The sequence below is a fragment of the Anoplolepis gracilipes genome, chromosome 2 (genome assembly GCF_047496725.1).
Source record: "Anoplolepis gracilipes chromosome 2, ASM4749672v1, whole genome shotgun sequence".
NCBI classification, from domain to species: Eukaryota; Metazoa; Arthropoda; class Insecta; order Hymenoptera; family Formicidae; genus Anoplolepis; species Anoplolepis gracilipes.
Genome location: NC_132971.1, coordinates 5,816,520 through 5,842,159, shown reverse-complemented (window position 1 = coordinate 5,842,159; position 25,640 = coordinate 5,816,520). Strand labels below are relative to the sequence as shown.

The following is a 25,640-nucleotide window of genomic DNA, read 5'->3' as shown; positions in this document are numbered from 1 at the left end:
GCGTAATCATAATTTAGAATATATTACATTAAAAATTATACCTGTAAATATTGTAATTATTATTTTTGCTTTTATATATGTATTAATAATAAAATACAAAAAAGAATTATATTAAAAATTTTTATTTTAAAACTCTTTTCAATATACATAAATTTTGTCTATGTGACTTATTATCTATCATTTAAAGAGAAAAAGAAAGAAATAATAGTTATTTTAAAGCATCAATATTTCAAAAATATTTACAAGATACTTTTAGTAAATTATATTTCAGGAATATAAATAGATAATATAATTGTTGCCCAAATATTTTGATACAAATTACAGATTGGGGAATACTTTTAATACACACACAGAAGCACACATGCACGCGCACGCATACACGCATACACGCATGTGCACGCACACACACACACACACACACACACACATATTTCTAAAAATTTATAAAATATCAGATACATATCCGATATACATCCAAGAAGAAATTTAACATCTATATACATATATATAAAAATAAAGTATTAAAAGATATGCATATAAGAAGAACATAATTTCATATTTCATCATTTCGATTATTAACACATTTTATACAACTTGTACAAACTATATCCCAATTACAGAACACGAACATTTCTAAAACATAAATTAATTTGTAAAATAGTTTATTAGGGCTGTTTTATGACATGTATAACGAATATCTAACTAACGCGGAAGCGCACTTTATTACTATTTCTTCGAAAATTTCTCAAAACACAAACATGACTGAATATATATGTATATAACATTATAACTGTCGTAACTGATATGCGACAGGTGTGTTTGCTGTTTTGAAATTGCACTTGTAAACACATTTAATAGACATTTTAATGACAAATTGCATAAATAACGCTATCAAAATAACTACAAAAAATTAAAAATAAGTTTTGTAGACATCATAGCGCATATTAATACATATCAATTTGCAGTAGAGTTTCAAAGCTTGCCAAATAACTTCAAGTCATTAATGTATGATAAGAAATACATTATTACACTTATATTTTTTATTTTATTTGTCATCCATCATATTTATTTTTTATATGTCACATGTATAAATATACATGTGACATATAATTGATATATATTGATTCAATATGAATTTCAATATAAATATTAAATTTGTCTAAATGATTTAAACATAGACAGAAAATTCGCGTAGTGCATGCCGATGATACTGCATCGAAAGCCGCAAACGAAATATAGCGCAAGCGCACGCGGACAAATAGCCGCAAATACTTATTTCTCATGTCACGCGAAGCAATACCGTGCGACATGATAGGATCTCATTTGCTAAATATAATTTTCTCGCTTCGCATATGCGACCTCGCTAAGCTAGTAAACAAAATCAGTTTGTCGACACGAGAGTAAACCAACAGATGCATATAGAAATTCGTTAACAGCTTCCCAACGTAAACCACTTATATACTAATTTTTAAGACAAATTTAGCAACATATTAGAGTATGCTATGATATCTACCGTTAATAAATAATAATATTCCTGTATATAAAATTCAGATTTAATTGTCATAACTTAAGGCATTAATTTTTTTACAAACTTTTGATTGTAAATCCAATGATATGATATAAACATGAAAACATAATATTAGAAAGTTAGCAAAAGATAAGAAATATCAAACCTGTCGCGTTGTGTATATCTTTAAGTTCAATTTTTCAAAATATTCAATTTTAAATTAATTGAATTTATTTAATGTTAATAAGTTAATATATGTCTAAAACATATGTCTAATGTTCAAGCTTATATTAAAGTATTTGCCTTATCTGTCCATTTTTACTAATAAAAATTTATTATGTTTATTTTTTTCAAAGTTGTATTAATATTATGAAACTTTATGACTTGTATTATTTAATGTTTGATTGTTTAATTTTCATATAATTTATATAATAACAACTTTTATGTTTATATTATATAATGTTATTTTAATAACGCATAATGCGATGAAACGGTTGAAAAGTAAATATATAATAATAAATAATAAAAATCTTATACAAGAACATTTTTATTGTTATTATACATCTCATAAACTACACGGTAAAAAACATTTTGTATTTTTGTTGAAATTTTCTTGCGTAGAAATTCTTGCGTGTTAAATTTTTAACATATTCTTATGTTAATATAACACACTGTCGTTATGTTATTTTAACTTTTCTGCTTTTCTGAATATTCGTTTCTAAGAGTTAAAACAACACAATTAACAAGTAAATCTTACACTAATTTACATTTTTGTGTTAATTTTTACATATTATTTGTGTTATTTGTTTACATATTTGCCTTCTGTTAAATTAACATTAAAATTAGAGTGAATAAATTGGGACACGAGAAATGTTAAATTTAACACAAAATTTTTTACCGTGTACGAAATGTGTAAACCAGATGAATACTATAATGATTCTATAAGATATTTGCATTTTTATAATCCAGAAATCAAGAATACGTATGTATGCATCAAATATCATAAAATATCAAATTTCATTGTATAATTATTGGATAGCGTTATCATATAATATTGCGGAAAACTTACACGTAATCGTGTATGGGATTCCTAATTCCTTGCAGTTTTCAGTAAAATTGTTGTCAAGCACAAAGCATGTTCTCACAGGATGCATTTGCATTTGTCGCCACTTGCGCACGTGCACCGTAAACGTTATCACGATTACTGAATCACTTTATTATCACGGCGCGTCGCTCGTTGAATCGCACATATCGACAGCACACACTTTCTATGATAAGACCGAATCGTCCAGTGTAACTCCTTGACCGTAAATCTCTTTTCGAGAAGCATTTTGGATTTTTGCGTCAATTTTTAATACTTGATATTCACAACAGCAAGATTATAAAATCCATAGATTCGACTTCGATCAAACGTAAAACGGAATTCGACGTAATCGAAAATACACTGTACATTTCAAACTAAATGACGCAGAAATCGCCGACGATACACATTTTACAGTTTCACGTCCTTTGTATGATACTGCTGTTGAAATCTGCCGCAGAACTCGAGAAAACTTGTGCAAAAAGTCAAAGCTTTTTTTATCTCACACATTTACTAGCATAAAAGCAACCTGATAAGATTAATTGTGAACAGAACAATTTTATCAGACATTCGCGATGTGACAATAGGAAAGATTCGTTGCGCTGTCATACACGCGAGGGTCCGAGCTCCTAGCGAACCGGCGCAAGCTCCGAATCTGGAGCTTCGACCCTCCAAGTCGATTTCGTGCTTATCTCTTTCTATCATCCTATTTCCTCTTTCTCTTTTTCTCTCTCCCCTTTTCCACAGAGAAATATAAAACAAATTCGATTCACGAGTCCGGTTTTTTTTTTCAGCTGATAAATCAAGTAAAGAGAGAGAAAAGGAAAGAGAGAAATCTCGTCACTTCTCTCAATATATAAAAGACTATGTCAATTCTTTTAAAGAACAATGACTCAATCAAAATAAAACGAGATCGAGGGAAAGAAAAAAAGATAAAAAGAAAGGAAGGTGATGTACATATGTGACAGGAAATTGAAGATAAATATATAAGGTGAAAGATGTAAAGAAGTAGAGACGAGCGAAAGAGAGAAATAAAAGAAAAGAATGAGAGAGAAAGACAAGTCGTAGCACACACGTACTCCGCAAAGCTCGCAGCGTGGCGGGTCGACCGCGACTGAATCGTTGTCGAGGCGACTGGGGTCGAGCTTGAATGAGCGAGCACCTCGGCTGGTGAGTGGGAAAGAGAGGGAATTGAACGCCGGGCAAAAGGGAAGAGGAGGATAGAGGGGTAGATGTATAGCCGTACAGCGTCGAGGGAGAATTTAAGCTACGACCGATATCACCAGCGAAATTTTCAAAGACCCGTACCCGCAATTTTTAAAGGGATCGCACTTACTCGAAATGACAGCTTTAAAGTGACTTCTTAACCGTCATATCCAATTGTTAAGTTTCTCGAAATCGAAATATCAACTTGAACTGCTTTTTCTCGATTGTCTATAGACAGAAATTATCGCAGAACAGTTTTTGCATATCGTGTCTTTTACCATATATATAATAAGAATATATCCGTGTGACGCATATGTGAAAATAATATATAAGAAAATTGTTTTAACAGTGAAAATTATTTTTTTAAGATAAAAAAAATACACATAAAAATTAAGACTATTTTAATATTGTCTTATATATATATTGTGTAAGAAGCTTTATTTCATTGATTACAACATTTTCAATGTCATCAATGCATTTATGCAGTTTAAAATATAATAAATTCCAGGAAAAAATATTTTTTAAATTGACAGATAACAGAAATAACATTGATTTTCACACATAGGTAAATTTAATAATAATTTTTATGTTGAATTTACATGTGTAATTAATTTATTTCTATTATATAAAATTTGCAAACACACTAATATAGCTTTATAAAATTGTATTTTGCTTATTAAATATATCGACTATTTATACTATTTATAGTGGAATTATTTTTTAATTTATATATATATATATATATCTTACTTGTGAAGAATATATTTATTTTAATAATTCTTTAGTTTTAAGATTAAAAGCATATCTGCACATGCATACGTCATGCATAAATCAATTTATTTTATCTGACTATTTATATTCGATGAATTGTATTACATCACAGCCATTAATTTAACCTTCTCAATAATACAAACACATTTTTATGAATATATATAAACCATATTATATATATATATATATATATATATATATATATATATATGTATATTATATTATTGATATAGTGTATGTGTACATATTTAATTATATCTTTAGTATATTATTTATATTTTATATATAATTATTGTTTAACTTCCTCAATTTAAATAAGAGTAACAGAATGAAAGAGAAAGAGAAAAAATGCAAAAAGTAAATATTAAAAAAAATTATTAAAACTTTGCAGACATAAAAAATCAATATTACAAATATTATAAATGATATTCTTATTTTTTCAACTACTTATAAAAGAATATATATATATATATATATATATGGCAAAGTCTTAGAAGCTTTGTCATTGTGTCTTGCATAAAGGTTTTCGTAAGGTTTCTTTTATGAGATATTAAAACGGGAATAAAATATACACGCTTTGTGCCATAGAAATTACAACCATAAAAGATAGATATTGTTAAAAAATTTTATAATTACAAAAGAAAAAATAGTAATTTATTAAGTTACTAATATGCTTGACAGACAGTCTATTTTACTCCAGCAAAATCCCGTTCAAAGATTTTTAAATGTAAAAATTGTTAGACGCTTAATATTATAAATTAATAGACACATATAAACAGCGATTTTGTTTATCAAATTGAAGGAAAAATTGAGTTTGAATAATTATCAACGTTTTGGAAATGTAAAATTAATTTCTATTTTTTAAATACTAACACATACGAATTCCACCGAGATTAAATTGATTTTAATTACAAACAATGCTAGTATTATTAATATTAATATTAATTAATATTTTACATAACATGTTATATATTCGAACTATATAAAATTCGAACTAAATTATTGATTATTTGCTCTGTAAAAATTTTATATTTATTGAAAATTTAAAAAAAAAATAAAAGGACATAAAGAAATACAATTGTTAATCTATTTTTGTTATTCTTAAGGAGATCCAAAATTACTGACAAACCATGAATTACAGATTTTGAAAATCTTTTTTTTAGCTACGAGGATTGCTAAATCCTTCTCCACAATTAAAGTACTTATAAAAACAACACGCGTGGGCTAATAATTTCGTATAAAAAAGATAAAAACTTAACAGTTCATACAATATTTATTTCGTCATAACAATATTTATTTAATATAAAAAGTTCTATGGTATGTCTGTACAAGAGATATAGCGTCCGCGTTTGGAATAACATAACAGAATATTAGTAAACTTTTGGAAATGACTTTAAAAACCTAGTAAAAAAGATTTTTAAAATCTGTAAAAAATTGTTCCCGTTTATCTGCGAGATTGAAACACAAATTCACATTAGACATCATTTCTAAAAGTTCACAAATATTTCTTCATGCAATTCTAACAGTGGGAACCTATTTTATTTTATGTGTATAATTGCAACTTTTATAAGCAAATATATTGTCATGTTAAGTTAAATTTTGGTTGGTAATATAGAACAGCTTTTGGATCCTTTTGACATCGTGAATGTACTGCTTTTCTATTTTAATGTTAATTTTTATAATAAATATAAAAGCATTTTGTTAACATAATTTATTGCTTCTACGATACATATTAATATTTAATGAATAAGAAACTTGTGTTTATAAAACTGGGAATTTTTGTAATTATAATTAATATATAGTAAGCTTATATGTAAAATTATGAAGATTATGCGGAAATAAAAAAACGAACATATAAAATAACTTTTATAAACATTAAATAAAAATATATGGTAAAATAATCTTTGCATATTGCATGCAATATATATATATATATATATATATATATATATATATAGAAATAAGCAAATCTTTTGTTAAAACTTTCATAACTTTGATAAAATCAATTTTTGACTCATTCAAATACATATTTTATTCAATTTAACAGTTATTATAATTCAACTTTATTTCTAATTTTTGTAAATTTAAAAACTATTATTATTTTATTATTAAATTATTTTATTATTAAAATTATTATTATAGTATTATTAAAATTTATATTTTTTAATTACAAGAATTCAGAAATTGATATGCAGTAAATATAAGCATTTTTCACATTTGTTTTTACTTTCTATAAGAAATTATAAACGACAGCAGATTCTTAATTACGTTCGTAATTAGTATATTAGTAATTACAGTATCTAATTATTGTTCGATTAAAGCGACCAGCACTCGAGGGCAATGACCAATTCCAATCAATATCTTGTGCAAATACGAAGCATTGCACACATATCGAGAATGTTCGATCTGATCGAAGAATAAAAAAAGAAGGTACTTTTTTCATGAGCTATATACTATCTATACTACTGATGAGGATACCGGAATTCACTGGATGGAAATCGAAATTGCGATTTATTTCACTCAACGACATACCGTGGGAAGGATATCTCCTGGAATGTGATTGCCACACCTGTGCACTTCATATTAGATGTCATTTAGCTGCGAAATCAGCAAAAATATTTTAACCTCGTGTATCATGTAGGCAAATTATCAGTACCACAAGTTTATAAAGTCAAAATTATACTTTATTTTATAAATAATTTTACTAGTTTTAATTGTTATATAGAAATAAATTTTAAAAAACGTCTCCCCCCTCTCTCTCTCTCTCTCTCTCTCTTTCTATCTATCTATCTATCTATCTATCTATCTATCTATCTATCTATCTATCTATCTATCTATCTATTTATCTCTTTCTCTTTCTCTCTCTGTCTCTCATAAATATGTAAACTTACAAGTTTGAAACTGAAACATCTTGCAGCAAACTATTTTTAAAACACTTTCAATTAATCTCATCTATTAGACAGATGTTCGTTTAAATTAGTCTCATTGATTTAATAGCAAAAGTTATTTACAAATCTTTTTAATTAAAAACATGTGTGTGTGTGTGTGTGTATCAATCCTTGTAAGATAAATTATTTTCCTTGATTTGATATTATAAAGTTTATTATTATTATAATAAAACTATTATTTAATTTTTTATTAATGTAATTATTATTCAAGAGAAAATATTCTGATTATATTCACGAAAACAAATTATTATAAAAATTAATAATTTTTTTTTTTATTACGTTCTAATTCATAGACTTCAAGAATTAAATTATAACAAGTTATTATAGAAAATATAATTAAAAAGAAAAATAAATAAGAAAATATATATGATATATTTTATAAATATTTCACTATGTAAAATCTATAAATTTACAATTTATTAAAATCTATATAAAGTACTATTTAAAACTAATTTTTTTTACAAAACAAGATTTGACAGAAGATTTGACAAAAATGACGGAAATATTTAATCGATATTATATCAATGACTTGTCGTAGTACCAAATCGTTTTGACATAATGTACCGGCCGCTTTTAGATTATCTGAACATCCGTAGCTGCTCTATTGACATTCAATAGTCAGCCAAATATCGACATCTCGGCCGAGAAATGAGAAATGTCGTTGAAATGCAAACAATAAATAGATAACGTCCACTTATAATCAACTACACTAGCAAACACGCAATGCATGTCCTCATCTCATCGTCCATTATATTTATTTAAATGTGCATGCTCGATCGCGCTACAGGTGTTAAATTTATCGCACTATATCATAATAGTGTTTTTATTATATTATTTTTGATTGTAATTAACACAAAATAATAAAGACACATGCAAGTTTATCTGAATATTATTATTATAGCATAAATTAAAATTTTATTAGACTATGAAACAATTACAGCTAACATTTAAAAAAATTTTATTGTATATATTTCAATTTTCGAAATTTTTAAGATAATTGAAATTTTTATTCTGCCCATTTAAATTTTTATTTTAGTAATGATAATTTATTATTATAAATATATACCTATACATATACACACACACATATATATATATATATATATATATATATATATATATAAATTTGATTTAAAAGAAATTATTTTATATTTTTAAACTTTACATACAAATTATTTATAAAAACTTTTAACTTAAAACTTTGCATTTTTCTTATTGTAATGTAAATTAATTACTGTTATGCTGTTTATAAATATGCTATAGAAATAACTTAGAAAACACTGTTTAGTATAAATATTAATTAATTACTTTTTTTAAATATCGCATAGGTCTCATCATTTTTAGTTTTTCTTTTAATTTGAGAATACATTGTAAATGTAAAAATATTTCTTGAAATATAAAATGCAACCAGTTTGTTTAATTTATTCATTGTTGCATTATTTGTATTTATTTATATTTTTTATAACACATTAACAAACAAAACATGTTGTTTATATAAAATTGTATGCTTGGGAGTAAATAAATTGTGTTATCAGTTGACATATATATGGCGCATGAAAGAGCAATGTACTGTAATGGAGATTTAATATGTGATCGTAGCGATGTAATAGTCTGTTATTCTAAAAATAAATAGGCCGGCTGATGATTAATTATAGATTACTGACGAATATAGCACATAGCATTCACATAGAGGTCCCATGCGATTTGTAATTCTATTGTACTTTATGCCTAAAAACCATTGCGCATAATATTTTTGCTGTCAGGCACATATGTCCAATTCGATTATGAACTTCATACACTCATATTAACACATGATATAACATAAATTACAAAAAGCCAATATCCGTCGCGCGTTGTTTCATATTGACTTTATTGCTTATCATACAGTGTATACAACCAATCTACATTTTCATAATATAAATGTTACAAAAATTCTCTGTCACATGCTAAGTTTAATTCTAATAATGTAACGTATTTTTGTTTGATTTAGATTGATTAGATTGATTAGATTTTGTTTAGATTTAGATTAATCATAATTAATATGATCAATAACTATTGTACGTTTTAATAAATACTAGATATTGTTTGATATATGACTTATTTAATACTACAATTTAATTCATAAATATACACATCATTTATAAATGAACTTATTATAAAATATGTATATAATTTGTATAATTTCTCTTCTTTGCTAAAAGTATATTTTAAAATAATATGTATTTTAAAAAGTATATTTTATATAAAATAGTATTTAATATAATCTTGAAACTTTTGTGGTAAGTAACACATGAAAAATTTTCTGTTATTGTTAGCAATATTAATATCATGTTATTGTTTTTTACAATAATAAAATTAAGAGTGTAAAAATAATTTACATATATATAATATTTTACTATATTTAAATCCTTTTGTGCTTTAAATCATAATTATATATGATAAAGATCCCTTTTTAGTTTAATATTGTGATTAATTATTTATATCTATTTGTTTAGTATCAATGTCACATTATTGTTATACATATATGATACATTATATTCGCATATTACAAAATACGATATTTCCATTTAACATCTATATCTTCAAATTTATATAAATGTTCTAACATGCGCGCACACATTAAGTATATAACATTATAAGTATATCTATTCTAAAACACAACAATTCATATAGCCAGTCAAACAATAAAAAATATTTTATATTATTCTACTTCATTTCTGTATTTATCTTTAACTTCTTGACTTTATCAGTATGGTATACTAATACTTACAATTAGCACATATTTAAATATTTTAATTTTTTCATACAAAAAAAAACCATTTCAAATTAATTATCGCAAGAGCCATATGTTATTATTATTCGGAATTCTAAAATATTTGCATATGTCTATTATAAAATATCAACCTGCAAAAATTGGTTATATAACACATTTATACAATTGAGATTTTTGCAACTAGTTATGCAATCTGAAAAAAATTTGACGTATATGTTTGTACATGCGTGTATGTCAGATTTAACTTTAAAATTAATTTTGAAGAATCAATCAAATCCGTGCGTATAAGCACATGGTGAAAATAGCCTACTGTTATGTAATTGCTAAGCGTACGACAAAGCGCTTAGAGAAGCGTTATATATAAATGACAATAATTGTATACGAGCAACACGTAATGTTATAATAAAATAAAATAATATAATAAAATAATTTTAACATTATTATAATTATAATAATATAATAAAACAATCTGATATAGAAAATTATGTCATCATTTCCACACCACCTTGCAATAGATAGTATGGCGCATTTTTTTTAAAGTTGCCCGCAGTAGGTTTAATTCAAACTCATGTTTTAATGTAAAAATTGTTTGGAAAGAAGTGCTTTTTTCGATCTTCTCATAAACAGAGTTCGACCTTCGAGTAATATTGCGCATTGCATGGTACGTCATATCCGGAGTGATGAGATTGAAAACTGCAAGAATTTTTTCTCATCTTTAACTTCTATACATCTGTGCTCGTTAAGCTCTGATGAGCGCGTCGGCCAAATAATTAGACTATCTTGACTTATCCATCTGCTCGAATAATGCATGCTTAAAAGTTTGCACTTGACACGAGAATGACGCAAGAACCCCGTCATATTGAAAATTCAAGACTTTAAACCGATATTGTATTTGCAAATATATATATATATATATATATATATATATATATATATATTTGTTCTTACAAACATTGTTAAAAACATATATGTATAATTGCTTTCTACTTGCTATCGGTATTACAATGTAAATTAAAAAATTTTTGAGTCATTTGTTACATTAAAATATCTTTCGAAAATTATCTTGAGAAACTCTTTTTATATATTGGTACATGTAACACAAATATGTATAACGTGACTATCTATATAATATTAATTTAGGTATGTACATCTTTCATAGGTGCAAGCTATTTTGATGCACAATTGAAAATCTGTAGGATGTAACCTTCTGCTCTCTGCAACTTAAAGTGGCACACACATTATTGTAGTAAAAATATACGTTGTAACGTTTCGATCTGAGAAAGATGTCATTTTCAATGAGGTCTTTCTAGCCTCGGTGTCGTTCGTCGCTACACTTTGATAAAATATAAATGAGACCACGATCGAGAAAAAGGAGTTCAATACGAAATAACATAATGCTAATCAAATGATATTTATATAACAAGATTGTTCTTATAATAATGCGATTTTATATATTTTTATAAACTAAATAACAATTCTTAAAACAATTTATTAATAATATAATTTTGAAAAAAGCTAGATAGAATAAATAAATAAAAAAACACGAAACTTAAGCAATTACTTTCATAATATATATGGTTCTATAAGAATTTTTCAAACCAGTGTTTTATTGTGATCACATTCTTGCTTTTGTATTATCCTTTACAATAATATTATAATAATATTATAATATTAAATATTTTAATTTTTAGTGTGCAGATCTGTGTTATTTATACACAATAAATTTTAAAAAATTGTATATTATTAAAAAATCTTTTTTTAAAATAATTTTAAATTTTATTTTTTAAGTTTTTTTCTTTATATGCATATACGCACATAGGTACACACTTTAATAATGTGCAAAATATATTAGACAATCTACAAAGAAAAGACAAATAAATTAGATTTAGTAAAAAATATTATAATAATATATGTATCATTTATACATCACTGATTTTTAAAAATTTGTGCTATATTCTATTGAGAGAATTCTTAAATTTATGCTTCTTATAGTCGAGTAAAAAGCAAAATAAGAATTATCTACGCAACATTCAACAGCGAGCATCGAAATGTTAACATGTGAAAAGTATTTTTTTTAATAAAAATTCGTTTACACCAATATAAATGTATCGGCATCATAATCATTGTTTATCACACAATGTTAACATATCTTTTTACCGTTTTATCGTTCAGTGGACGGTTTCTAGTTTCTGTGTAGATATTTGTTAAAATTGACTTATCTTTTTCGACAAAATATAGAATAAAAATAACTTTTAACATCTTATTTTTATTTGTGTGTAAAACTGTATAAAGACCTTAAAAGGTTATAAAAGCTGAGATACTATTACTTAAACTACTTAATGTAGTAAGTATAATATATGACTATATAAATGCATAAAGTTTTTAAGAGAGCGCTCAATTCACCCGTAGATTTAATTTTACTCAAGCGAAAAAAAAGCTTGCATTACAGCATTAAACCATGAGTTTTACACATCATTATATCATTGATATTATCATATTTTATACATGTAAAATGAAAGACAATTGATTTTACATAGTTTAACAAAAAGTTGTCATTTATCACGAAAGCGCTATTAACAAGAAAGTTTTAAACGTTCACATAAAATTTTAATCAGAATAAAGTAAAAACGTTACATTAGAGAGAATAAAAATGTACAATATATGTTCACGTATTTCTCATTTTCATCATTTTAAAAACAGGGATAATATTTTTAAACATTTTAATTAGCAATAAAAAAAAGAGAAATTTGCTTATTATAAATAAAATTTTAGGAAATATTAAAAATACTAAAATATAAAATTTAAAATACAAAACATAAAATTTTATAAATAAATTTAATATATAATATATATAAAATACATATGTATATGTATATTGTATATAACGCATATATGCATGTACATATGTATATATTATTTAGAATTTTTTTTATATTTACGTAAATTTTTTGTAGTTACGTATATTGACTTTGTCGAGATTGATTTTTATTTATTAAGAATTATTAAGGGAATTAAGAGCCCAAACGCAGTTATTAATGCGAAAATTTAGTTATAATGTAAAATATTCACAAACTATACATTGATAAAGTACAACATTTTGAACCATTCTTTTGTCCGTCTTCAGCAAAAATTTTATTGAGATTAATATAACAACATATATGTATTATTTATGTCTTGAATAACTGTAAAAAGTTATAAAATATTGGCAAATACCTCACGAAAATCTGACGCATTCTCTTTGCAGGTCTTTAATATTAAACTTAAAAATTGAAATAAGATAGTTAAGCGAACAATTCACCAAAACCCGCGCAGAGCCCACCCAAACCGATCGGTTACATCAGAGTACCACACGTGTCTTCTGGCTGGCGGTCTGACACATACTGATTAACGATGAACGTAGGTAGTCAACTTGACCATAAACAAGGTCATAACAATAAGAAGGGGAAAAACAATCAATGCAAATCTAATTTAACTTTTTTAATATATTATTTTATTAAAAAATTTAATTAATTAATTATTACAAATAAATTTTTGGCAAGTTCTCTACTAATATTGTCACAAAATAGTGTAGGCCTTTAGTATCACTTTGTGGATTCAGACCATTTTTTTATTGCTTAATGTACGACATTTCAGAGACAAGTCTCTTTCTAAACGAAAATTTACTATGCAAAATCCCAATTATCAGTTAAATTCATAATTACATTCAAATCTGTAATTTGTTATCACCAAGAGCTGTGAGATATTTCTGTAAATGTAGTTTCAATGTTCCGAAATTCGCATCTTTAGTTGTCTATATGTTTAACTCACATAGGATGCATCGCGATCTTTGCATGAAATATATACTAAGTTGTTGCATGAAATTTTGAGCATTATATCTTTTTGAACTTTAATGAAATCACAGAACTTTAAATAAAACGGCGGAGTTATCAAGTCTTTGCGTAAGATAATCTCGTGTCAAGGTCAAAAAAGATTTAAATTGATCAGAAATCTTTTGATCGGAAGATGGATCGTACAACGGATCCCAAACGTACGTTATTAATGTATATTTTGTGAATATTTTATATTATAATTAATAACCATGTCTTGAATCTTATTTGCGTTTTTATCATTTAGAAATTATTATTATATTGAGCCTGTCACGTTTATTGTTACTATTAATGTTCATTTTTATTTGAATTGCATTAATGTAAAATGTTTCGCTCGTTATGAAAAGGTTTTTAATACATACATCTCCACGCAATGAAAAACTTTTGCATCATATATAATTTATGAAAATGTCAGACATTGCTATATGTCTAAACCTTCACAGTGCTTTAAATTTTAATGTAAAACATGAATCTGATGGTAGAAAAGTAAGACTTTATATACACGCAGCATTAAACGTGCATTGATAAAGTTAAAATGCATGTTATATATGCATTTTACACATATAAAGTAGAAAATTATGATATTTATCAGACTTACAGTTTGTGAAACTAACTATTATAATACCTGCAGGGGAAAGATAAAACATTTATACGGTTACGTATTATGTCAAATCTCAAATTTTTATGCTAGATATATATTTTAAATAAAGCTGCTATTTTTTTCTAATTAAACTGTAAAATGTTTAAGAGTTTTAAAAGTTTTCCAACTAAGAACAAAACTTTTTTACCATATGTTATATTAACTGAGTCAACTAAGTTATCTCCATATTAAGAATAAAATAGCGCTAATTCTTTATTTCTCTTATTTTTCCCGTTTATAATAATAAAAAAGTTTATATCAGTATAATACTGTCAAGTATAATACCTAAATACTGTTTGTTAGAGCGATGCTTTAGGTAAATATTAAAGTTATGATTTAATACTGTAACTTCTCTTTTTTATTTTCTAAAGTTCTTTTTAAAGATATGTTTTATCTATCCCGAAAGAAAAGTTACATTATCTAAAACTTCTCATATTCTTAAAGTTTTAATGACATGATGCGTGGATGCGTATGTGCGCGTGCGGGTGTGTCGTGTATGTGATTTAAAGCATTATTATCTTCTCTCTCTTTGTTTACTTTATAATTATTTCTAAAACTACATTATTCAATGTCATTTGTATTCATGTCTCATACAGTTGCATTAACACATGTAGCTTAACTGTCATTTTTATAGCTGAATTAACTGTAACTAAATTTCAATGATTAATGTACACGATTAATGTTCCGGCATTTCATCAATCTATATTCGTGAAGTTCATAAGTAATATTGCTGCTTTATCAATATTAATGTTGAAAGCTATTTTAAACTCAACAGAAATTAATCTACGCTTATACATCACTATTATTATTGTTATTATTTACGATTCCGTTATTACTATATAAGATTGATTAAACATTCCAAATTTAATCTTGCATGGAACGTTTTTGTTATTATTATTATTATTATTATTATTATTATTATTATTATTATTATTATTAATACTTATAATTTTTTATTATAAGTATAGATATCAACATATAACTGTAGTAGAAACTGATTATTATCTTGAACGAATATTGTTCTGGCTAGTAATCCAGAAGATCAACTGATCATATTTTATGATTAATTGTCTTGTGACATCATATAATGGTCTTTAAATTGTATAATAATCTAATTCACGCTTTAGTAAAGATTAATAAATTCTAATACAGAACAAATTAAAAAGGTAAGAAATAATTAAAAATTCGCAAACATTTTCAAACATGTGTAATAAGCATGTACATTGATGCCAATCACCAGATTTATCGCATTTCACAAAAACATTGTACAAAACAAATCAAAGATAAGCAAGTTCAAGATTTTATAAATTGACACGTTACATGAATTACATTATTTATTGATTCATTAAACTACTCTAAATTACTTTTCTAAATATTCTACTTTATATATTATAGTATAATTACTCACATTATATAAGATTAAATAAATTATATGCTTAGTTACATAATATTACATCTAACAAATTATCTAATATATATAACATTCATTAAAGAGAATAATAAAGGACTATAGTAAGGAAATTAGATTATAAAGAGTTCATTTCTGCAGCGATATTTGAAATAAATCACGAATCAAGGCACTTGACAAACAATAGAGTTTAGCAAAACATCCGGTTGTGTATTAAACGCGAAATCGATATGTTCATATTGAACTCGCCTGTGCAGTCAGTCATGCGACTGAATTCTCTCGAATCGACTAACATTAGTTACATTAGTAGTTGACAGTTGTAGAACTACGACAGCGTTTAGACAGCATCGCTCATTACGCCAGTTACGAAAATGACATCGACATTAGCTTCCGAAGTCACTGACGATAATAGAATCTACCATTGGAATCAGCGGATCGCTGCTTTTATAGGTAAATAAGGATAATACTGCTTTTGACGATTATTTAAGTTAATATTCACAATAATTAAACAAAAATTGAATAAAGCAATAATAAAAATAATTATATTTTGCATTCAAAAACCAAAACAATATATATATATATATATATATATATGTATGTACATACCAAACATATAATAAATTTATAACTCTTTTGATTTTTTGTTGTAATAGATTTTTTATAACTCTATAAAATTGGAATTTAAATTTTGTTATCTTAAATTAATTATTGAAAAATTATATATTATTCCAAAATGTGATTCAAAATAATTATGCAGTATTAACGACTTAATTTTAATTTATTTATTTTGCAATGCCTTGCCAATTATTTTTGAAACATTTAAAGTAATTACAGAGAGATTTTCTAATTTCGATAAATAAAGCATTATTATATGCTTTAGTAAAATTAATTATGGCCATATTGAACCTGACTGTTCTTATTTGTATCCTTGCGTTCTTCCGTTTATCGGCACGCTAATGGAGTGTATCATAATATATGCTGCACTATCTCTAATGGTTAGAACCAACAGGAAGCTCATCTATCAAAACGTTCACGTAAGATGCATGTTACGTAGAAGATGACACATGTCGAGTACTACATGATTTAATTTACCGTATATTTAATTACTGAAGGTGAGCAGAAGTAGAACCAAAACTATTACTTAATAAATTCATAAATTATTATTATTAAATATCTTCACTTATATTTTTTTCATGACTTTACGCTCGGCTCATATGCGTTCTCTCCTCTATTAATTATTTGCGTGTTGCGTGTTCCAAACCTCACATTACTTTAACAAAATATTGAGATATATTGATTTTTTTAGAATATTTTCTTTATTTTATATACTATTCTTAACAAAAGATCATTAGGGAATATTCTGAATTTTTTAAAATATTTTATTGGAGGAAAGCTTTAGAAGGAATTCTTCTAAAATAGAGAATACAATTTTTTCGGTGTATTAGTCTGCTATTTCCTTATCTTAACTTTTTAATTAAAAATCATAAAGAAAGTAAAACCATGACAATTTAAAACTAAAAGTTTCAAGTTTTCCGAGCTCTATTGCGCAAAATAATGATGGAATTATAATTCCAATAATAATTCCAAATTATTAAACTTATTTCATGTGCGCATGTACGTTAAAAGTTAAAGTAATATTTTTTTTATTAGAATTGGTGATATTACGTCATTTTAACATATAAAAAAATTACTTTTTCAAGGAAAAATAACAAAGGTATCAAATATACATATATATGTCTGTTTAAAATATACTGAAAAATAGTAATAAAAGAATTAAAATAAATTTAAATAAAAAAAGTACACATTAAGGCATTTCTTTGTTCAACAATATTTTAAACAGGCCGATAGTTTGGTACATTTCTTAATCCTTTCTTGAAAAGATTTTTGAAAGTCATTTTTTACGAGAATAATTCGGATTGCATACATTACCAAGTAAATGCGATAATGCGTTAGTGAAAGCGACCACATGAAATTTGATATATCTCGACTTGCAAACGTAACATTTTGGGGACTTATCCACAATGGACAGTATCAATGGCAAGCAATGGAATAATGTCTATAAAAAAGATGGATTTACGCTGGAGTTCTAGAGTCATCAAAGGCATTTACATTATAAAGGACAATGTGCCAGATTACACACACACACACACACACACACACACACACACACACACACACACACACACACACACACACACACATTTTCATTTAACTAAATTTTATCTCGATAATAAAAATAGAAATTAAGTAGAAAAAAGAAAATAGAAATTAAAAGATTTATATAATTAAAAGTAAATTTGACTAAAATTTAAGAATTTAATAAATTTGACAAAAATGTTCTTTTGCGCGAATTTTAACATAGTTCGATTTGATAGCGCAAACATACGGTTAAGACAAAGCTGATCATTAAATTACACAATCGTAGTCCGTAAAAAAAGTTATTATAATTCCTTAAATAAATAAGACCATTTATTTAGCTAAGAATTGTTTTCCTTTATTCATAAAAAATGAAAGAAAAAATTTCTTCAGATAGGAAATGAGCCTCTTTAAAAAAAGAAAAAAAACTGCTTCTTTCAAAGAAGATTTTTGATCCGTGGTTTTTTGTAGAACAAAGGATAAATGCCGAGACAGAAACTTAAGGAGTCCTTTCAGAACACTGGATTTATTGTACAGCCACTGTTCTGAATAGCCTTCTCTTGACCAAAGCGTTCAAAGGGCAAATGTCGAGACAGGGACTTGAAGGAGTCCTTTCAGAATATTGGGTCTACTATGGACCCAAGGTTCTGTATATCTCCCTCTTGTTCAAAGACTCCCAAGGACAACAACGTGTGCATCAAAACAGAGTTTGAGATAAATATTTGCAGAATTAATAGCGAGTATGATATGATGTCGCTTGATAATTTGAACAGCAGTTCAAGATAAAGAGGTCCAAAATCCTGAAGTCGTTAAAGTACATTGATAATCAATTTGGACATAGTGTATCGCTCAGTAACATACAGTAACAGACAGGAGCAAAAGTAGAGCAAGAAGACTTGTGTGAATATTGAAGTCGATATAGAAGCACACTAATGATCGATTAGGTTCTACCGATATACCAGCAGTATGACACTCGATAACTTGGGCAGGAGCTCAAGGTAGAACAAGATTCGTTAGAGATCCTGAAATCGATGTGAAGCACTCCGCTGTAATAAGTCTCTTCATTATTGATTTTCGAGGCGACAATTTTGAAGAGATAGGACAGTGTATTACGCCTCTTATGTTTCGTTCTTGCAAGCTGTCTTTCACGCTTTAATCGAGTTGAAAAATACTATTTAATCCGTTATACTTGTCTTCGGAAGATCATCTCCAAGCGCGTTGTCAAAAGAGATGTTAATTAACAAGAGCAGATATCTTTGAAAATTGTTATCAAACTGTATAATCGTGTTTTGGATAGCTTTGCTAATTAATTAATTACGTGTTCTCTTAAAGTATTTTATTAAACTTACCTTTTCTTAAACAATGTTTCTTATTTATGGCGCGAAGATAAATGCGATAGTAAGAACCACCGCACGAAATTCGATGTACATACACGGTCTATAGAAACAATATGTACAAAATATGTAATAGTATAAACTAAAAATTACATAGAGATTATACAGGGTGTCCCAGACATACCTTATTACTTGTTAATGGTGAATTCCTGAGGCGGAGATGAAAATCGTAATATCAAAATGTCGAGGCTATAATAATTTTCAAATGGTAAGAGTTTAAAGTTAACCAATTAGCATGACAAAACTTCGCGCTCTCAGACACGTCGCATATTGAAAGTGCCTTCACACTAAATTTAATTATCGACATTAAAATAATATTGATAAATTATGTATTTAATTTATTGTTATGTAGTAATTTATTGTTATTAAAATAATTTTATAAACTTATCTCTTTCATGTGCGGCTAATAAATTTTGATATTAGCAGAACAATAATTTAACAATAATAATAACATAACAATAAATTAAATACATAATTTATTAATATTATTTCAATGTTGATAATTAAATTTAGTGTGAGGGCATTTTTAATATGCGACGTGTCTGAGCGCGCGAAATTTTGTCATGCTAATTGGTCAACTTTAAACTCTTATCATTTGAAAACTATTATAGACTCGACATTTAGATATTAGAATTTTCGTCTCTAAATGGCCTCAGGAATCCACCATTAACAGGTGATACGGTAAGTCTGGAACACCCTATATTTCTTCTATATGATTTATATACATATATACATTTTTCTAGATGACAACATTTTTATTGTTATTATTATACGCGCGCGCGTGTATATGTGTCTGTGTGTCTTAATATCATTATAAAATTATGTCCATATTTAAAAGTAGATCAATATCTGAAAGTACCCTCACTACTGTACGATATATCGTATCTGAAGATGCAAACTTTAAACAATTTGATCGTCCAACTTTAACCGTTTTCTGAGCTGAAAACTTTTATAATTTCGATATTTTAGCATAAGAATTTTCTTCAAGTAATTTCAAAAATCCATCGTTAACAACTACTGTCCCAGGTCTGCATCTTACATAATAAATTATATACACACATATGCACGGTGCACATGTGCGCGCACATACACACACTCACATACAATAAAATCTTTTTAATTTTTAATTAAAAAAAATATAATTTAAATAATCTTTAGTTTTTAACAACATTTATAAAAAAATATTAAGAAAAATCAAATATATTTGTTGAAGTTAACTTGAAATTTTCAATATGCCAGTAATATACATACATATATTGATAATTTTGTCTGGTTTATTTAATTTATTAAATAAACTATTAAAGTGTACAGCAAATTAATAATTTTTGTTTGAAAATTTAGCCTCTCTCGGCGGTTTTGCTCTCGGTGTTACACTCGGTTGGAATTCCAACACAGGAGAGGTCCTTCGAAATATCTTGAACGCTAACAGTATCGAGATTGGTCTTATCGGTAGTATCTTGAATGCTGGTGCTTGTATTGGTATAATGTTCGTGCCTTTCTTTATGAAGTACTTTAGCCGTACCACAATCATGTTCTTGACCATACCAGGATTTATTGTTGGTTGGACGTTTATCTGCTTCGCCGACCAGAAAGTATGCTTTTATATGCCACACTGTCAAGTCTTAAATTTTGTCAAAATGTTATTTAAATATAATAGATTGCATAAGATTAAAATGAAAACAAATTTACCCTTTATCGCTGAAGAAGCCTCAAAGCTTAAAGCATAAGTTTTACTTTGTCTCATTATTGAATCTCATTTTAACGTCGAAAAATGATCAAATTAGCTCAAATAATTTTGGAGCATAATTTTAATGTCTTAATAGAATATTTTATTAAATTTTAAACAAGAGATTTGTGAAATCGGTATGCTATAATTATAAAAATTAGATATATATGCAGTATGTAAATTTTCAAATATTTGTTATTAATATACCAAACATTTTCATAGATTTTGCTTCTTATAATTGGTCGGTTGATATGTGGTGTGAGTGGTGGAGCATTCTGTATTCTGACTCCGATTTTTATTGCGGAAATAGCAGATAAAAATTTACGAGAACAACTTCTTATGTATTTCCACCTCTTGATCAACTGTGGAATTATGTATGCTTTTGTGATCGCTCATATCTTAAATGAATACAATGCTATATGGAGGTACTTGTATAATACTGACAATGCACATAAATTTACAAATTCAATTAAAATAATTAAATAATAATTACTAACTAAGAAAAGCATAGTTTATGACATACAATATTTTCTAAATTTGTTCAGAACATTAATTCCTGAAACTTTATTATCATGTACATAACACATTTCTTCTAATCATTAATATTATTAATTTCTGGTTTACTTAGTCGTGACCAGATATTTTTGTCATTTACTTTTCTGTTTAAATTTTTTCTAGGCTAGAAAGACGAAGAGAGAGATATAAAAAACATTTTAAGTTGAAATTTTTTATAATTATTAATATTAATGGCACCATCTAAAAAAATATGCTGTACACACAGTAAAGTTTTAATGATTGATTTTTTGAAAATATATAAAAAATATTGAACATTGTTAATTGCACTTTGACTCCTATTTGCCTTTAATTCGTTATTCGATTAATAATTCATATTATTAATTGATTTTAATTATAACAGTTGCATTTCAAATTTATAATTTTAATGTCTTTTATTTTTATATTATTTTCATATATTAGTCTTAAGCTTAAATTATTCAAATCTTATTATTTATATTCTACCCTAAGCAGATAATAGCATTTTTATTAATACACATTGATAAAAATATGCTATCTCTGACTTACATATATTATAATTATTAATATGCTCCCATATTCATGTATTTCTTGTTACATTTTTAACGAATAATTTCTAAAAGTTAGACGATAAATTATATCTTGATGATTTTTTTGTAAATGCTAGAATCTACAATATAATTTGATGTATTCTGTATATACATTGTTAATAGAGAGCATTGTTAATAGAAAGCAGCGTTATATTCTACTCCAACCTTAATAAATTATATGAAAAGTAGAGGTCAAGTCAAAACGAAATTTCAAAGAAACTTATGAAATCATTAATAATTAGGTATAGCTTTATCTGCGCTGTGACGTGCCTTGCGATTGCATTAATAAAACTAGTGCCTGAAAGCCCTCTCTATTATCTCACCAAGAACAACGAAATTAAAGCCAGAGATTCTCTAAAATGGTACCGTGGCCAAGTTTATAAAGATGACATCGAAATGAAAGAATTAAAATATCTCGCTATTGTAAGCCATTCAAAAAAGGTAAAATGCTTATTTTCTTATTATACGTATTAATCGCAAAAAAAATTATATGCCTACAATATTATCTATACAGAAACTATCACTATATTACAAAAATAAGAACGTCATAAAACAATTACATATATATATTTTACAATGAAAAAAATATATTAAATATATTAAATAAAAAAAAATAGATAAATAACGTAACAGACCTAAAATTGTGAACATATAATAAGATAAGTCAATTGTAATTTTTTTATAAACACACACACAAAAGAATTAAATAAAAATAATTATTTTGAAATTACGTAAACTGTCTAAATTTATTATACTCAAAGAACTATATTTTAACGCGCGTATCATATATCTAATGTGACAAATTTTGTTAAGATAATCCTTTCTTACAACTTTTTTATTAAATTTATCACTAACAAAAAATTGTATAACTCAATTTTATTACTAATACAATATAAGGAATAACCTTTTTTTTATAACGAAAAAAAAATGCCATCTCTCTATTTCAAATTATTATAAAATAAGATACAAATTAATTTAAGATTTATAAAAAATTTTTTTTCTGTAATTTACCATTAAAATTCTAAATACAAAATTCTTTTTACAGAAAACAATGACTATTATAAAAAACCGATATATTGTAAGTTCGTTCTTCACTTGCTTTTTCGCATTCTTGGCCTATCAATTAAGCGGCGTTAATACTATGATCTTTTACGCATTGATATTGTTCAACGTTGGCGGATCCGGCGATTTAACTGCAAGCAAACAAACCATCATTATTGGCAGCATGCAAATACTGTTCTGTTTCTTAGCTACGAGCCTGATAAACATAGTCGGACGTCGAATATTACTAATTGTATCCTCGACGCTTATGGGACTGTTCTTGATGCTGTTAGGTAAACAGTTTCCAGTCATGATAATAGTATGCATTAGAGTAGATAATAACTACAACAACTGTTGATTTGCTAAAGATTTAACTTTATTACGAAAGACATAATATTCTGAATAAATGTTACCGAAAATGAACTAAGATACTTGCTTATTCATTATTATAAATTTGTAAATTTTTTTATAGTACAACAAATTTTACATTAATTTTTTTACAATATTTTTACAAAATTCTAGTTTCTCTCAAATAAAATGCAAATTTTTATTAAGAATAATTGAAAAAGATAAAAAGTTTTTAAAATTTAAAATTTATCAAGAGAGAAAGAGAGATAGAGAGAGAGAGAAAGAGAGAAAGATCAAGTAGATGAAAGTTTCTTTGCAATTAGTATTTTCAATTTCTTTGCCTTGAAAAAAAAATTTAGTTTAACTTTTTTTCAGTATATTTTTATTAAAAGATAAACATGTAAAATAATAAAAAGATTAGGCAATATTACAATAAAAAAAAGCGGAGTTTATTTATTTTACTCATAAATATTACCAATAAAGCATATCAATAAATGTTATAAATATTTTGTATAAACTGGTCCTCTATTGATTTAGTTGAATATTCATCCTCTAACTAATTTTTAAATAAAATATTGCTATCGCTTCTGTTGAAGTCTGTTGACATTTGTTGATGTCTACAGAAATTATGGCTATGTTCCAATATAAAAAATATTATGTTTTCAATACCTGTAGTAAACGTTATTACTAATACATGAATACAGAATCACACATACTTTAGAGAGTGATTCGTAATAAATAAAAAATCTCTTAAAGTCTCTTAAAGTTACATTTATTTAAACCAAAAAATTATAACATGACTTCACGATTTGAAAAGTATTATTTATCAATTTAAGAAATTTATATGACACATTTTTATTTCACACTTTTATAAAAAAAGATTTTTCTTATGTATGTATATTGAATACATTTTCACGTAAAAACACTATAATAATTGAAGGATATAAATAAAGACAATTAATTATTATCTTCTAGTTTTTTACTTTTTTGTAAAAATAAAAAAATATTAATAAATTTAACAATAAATGTAATAAAACCAATATACTATATATAACCAATATACTATATATAAACTAAAATCTCTTTTCTGATTATCCTTTATGTATTTGTAGGATGGTTTTACCAATTGAGGGACCAAGATCCAGAATATGACGATATCTATTTTTGGATGCCACCGACTTGGACAGCTCTTTTTTTCGCCGCTTTTAATATCGGTGTTGGCCCGATATCATGGGCATTGCTGGGCGATAACTTTCCTATGCAAATAAGGGAGACTGCCGTTGCGTGTGCAGCCACTTTCAACTGGTTGCTATGTTTAATAGCAACAATGACCTTTGGAGAGATGTTGGATGCTCTCGGTATTACAAAGACCATGTGGCTCTTTGCTGGCTTTTGCTGGCTAGCCGGAATCCTTTGCGCCCTTCTTGTAAAGGATACTCGCGGTCACAGTTTGGCTAAAATACAAGAGAGTTTTGGCATCGACAATAGACAAGAAGAAACGGCTAGTGAAGAGCGAACCTGAAATATCGGATAAAATAAAGAGATGCAAATTTTCTGCCAGGTTTGAATAAATTTGCTGAAAAATAAATATTTTCTAATATAGCCAGTATGATGGCTATTACATAGTTTTAGATTTAATAGTCTTAAATTATTCTTTATTTGTCTGCAAAAGCT

The 25,640-nt window shown here is 26.3% G+C and overlaps 2 protein-coding genes across 7 annotated transcripts in view; one reads left to right on the top strand and one right to left on the bottom strand.

Annotated features, from left to right (window-relative positions):
• The window catches only part of LOC140676023 (octopamine receptor beta-2R), a 59,267-nt gene extending 55,541 nt beyond the window's left edge, over positions 1-3,726 (bottom strand). For 2 of the 6 annotated variants that reach the window (XM_072910627.1, XM_072910633.1), the window contains exon 1: positions 2,577-3,707. The gene's annotated coding sequence lies outside the window, so the exon portion shown is untranslated. Of the gene's footprint in view, positions 1-2,576 lie in introns of all 6 variants that reach the window. The other 4 variants (XM_072910629.1, XM_072910628.1, XM_072910630.1 and 1 more) reach the window with 4 other exon arrangements.
• A 12,845-nt stretch (positions 3,727-16,571) lies between these two features.
• Positions 16,572-25,488, top strand: LOC140663246 (facilitated trehalose transporter Tret1). The gene is made up of 6 exons (XM_072887272.1): positions 16,572-16,650; positions 21,072-21,322; positions 21,679-21,881; positions 22,820-23,018; positions 23,623-23,911; positions 25,079-25,488. Exons 1-6 carry the CDS (start codon positions 16,572-16,574, stop codon positions 25,486-25,488), a joined length of 1,431 nt encoding a protein of 476 aa, XP_072743373.1.
• Positions 25,489-25,640: the final 152 nt, after the last annotated feature.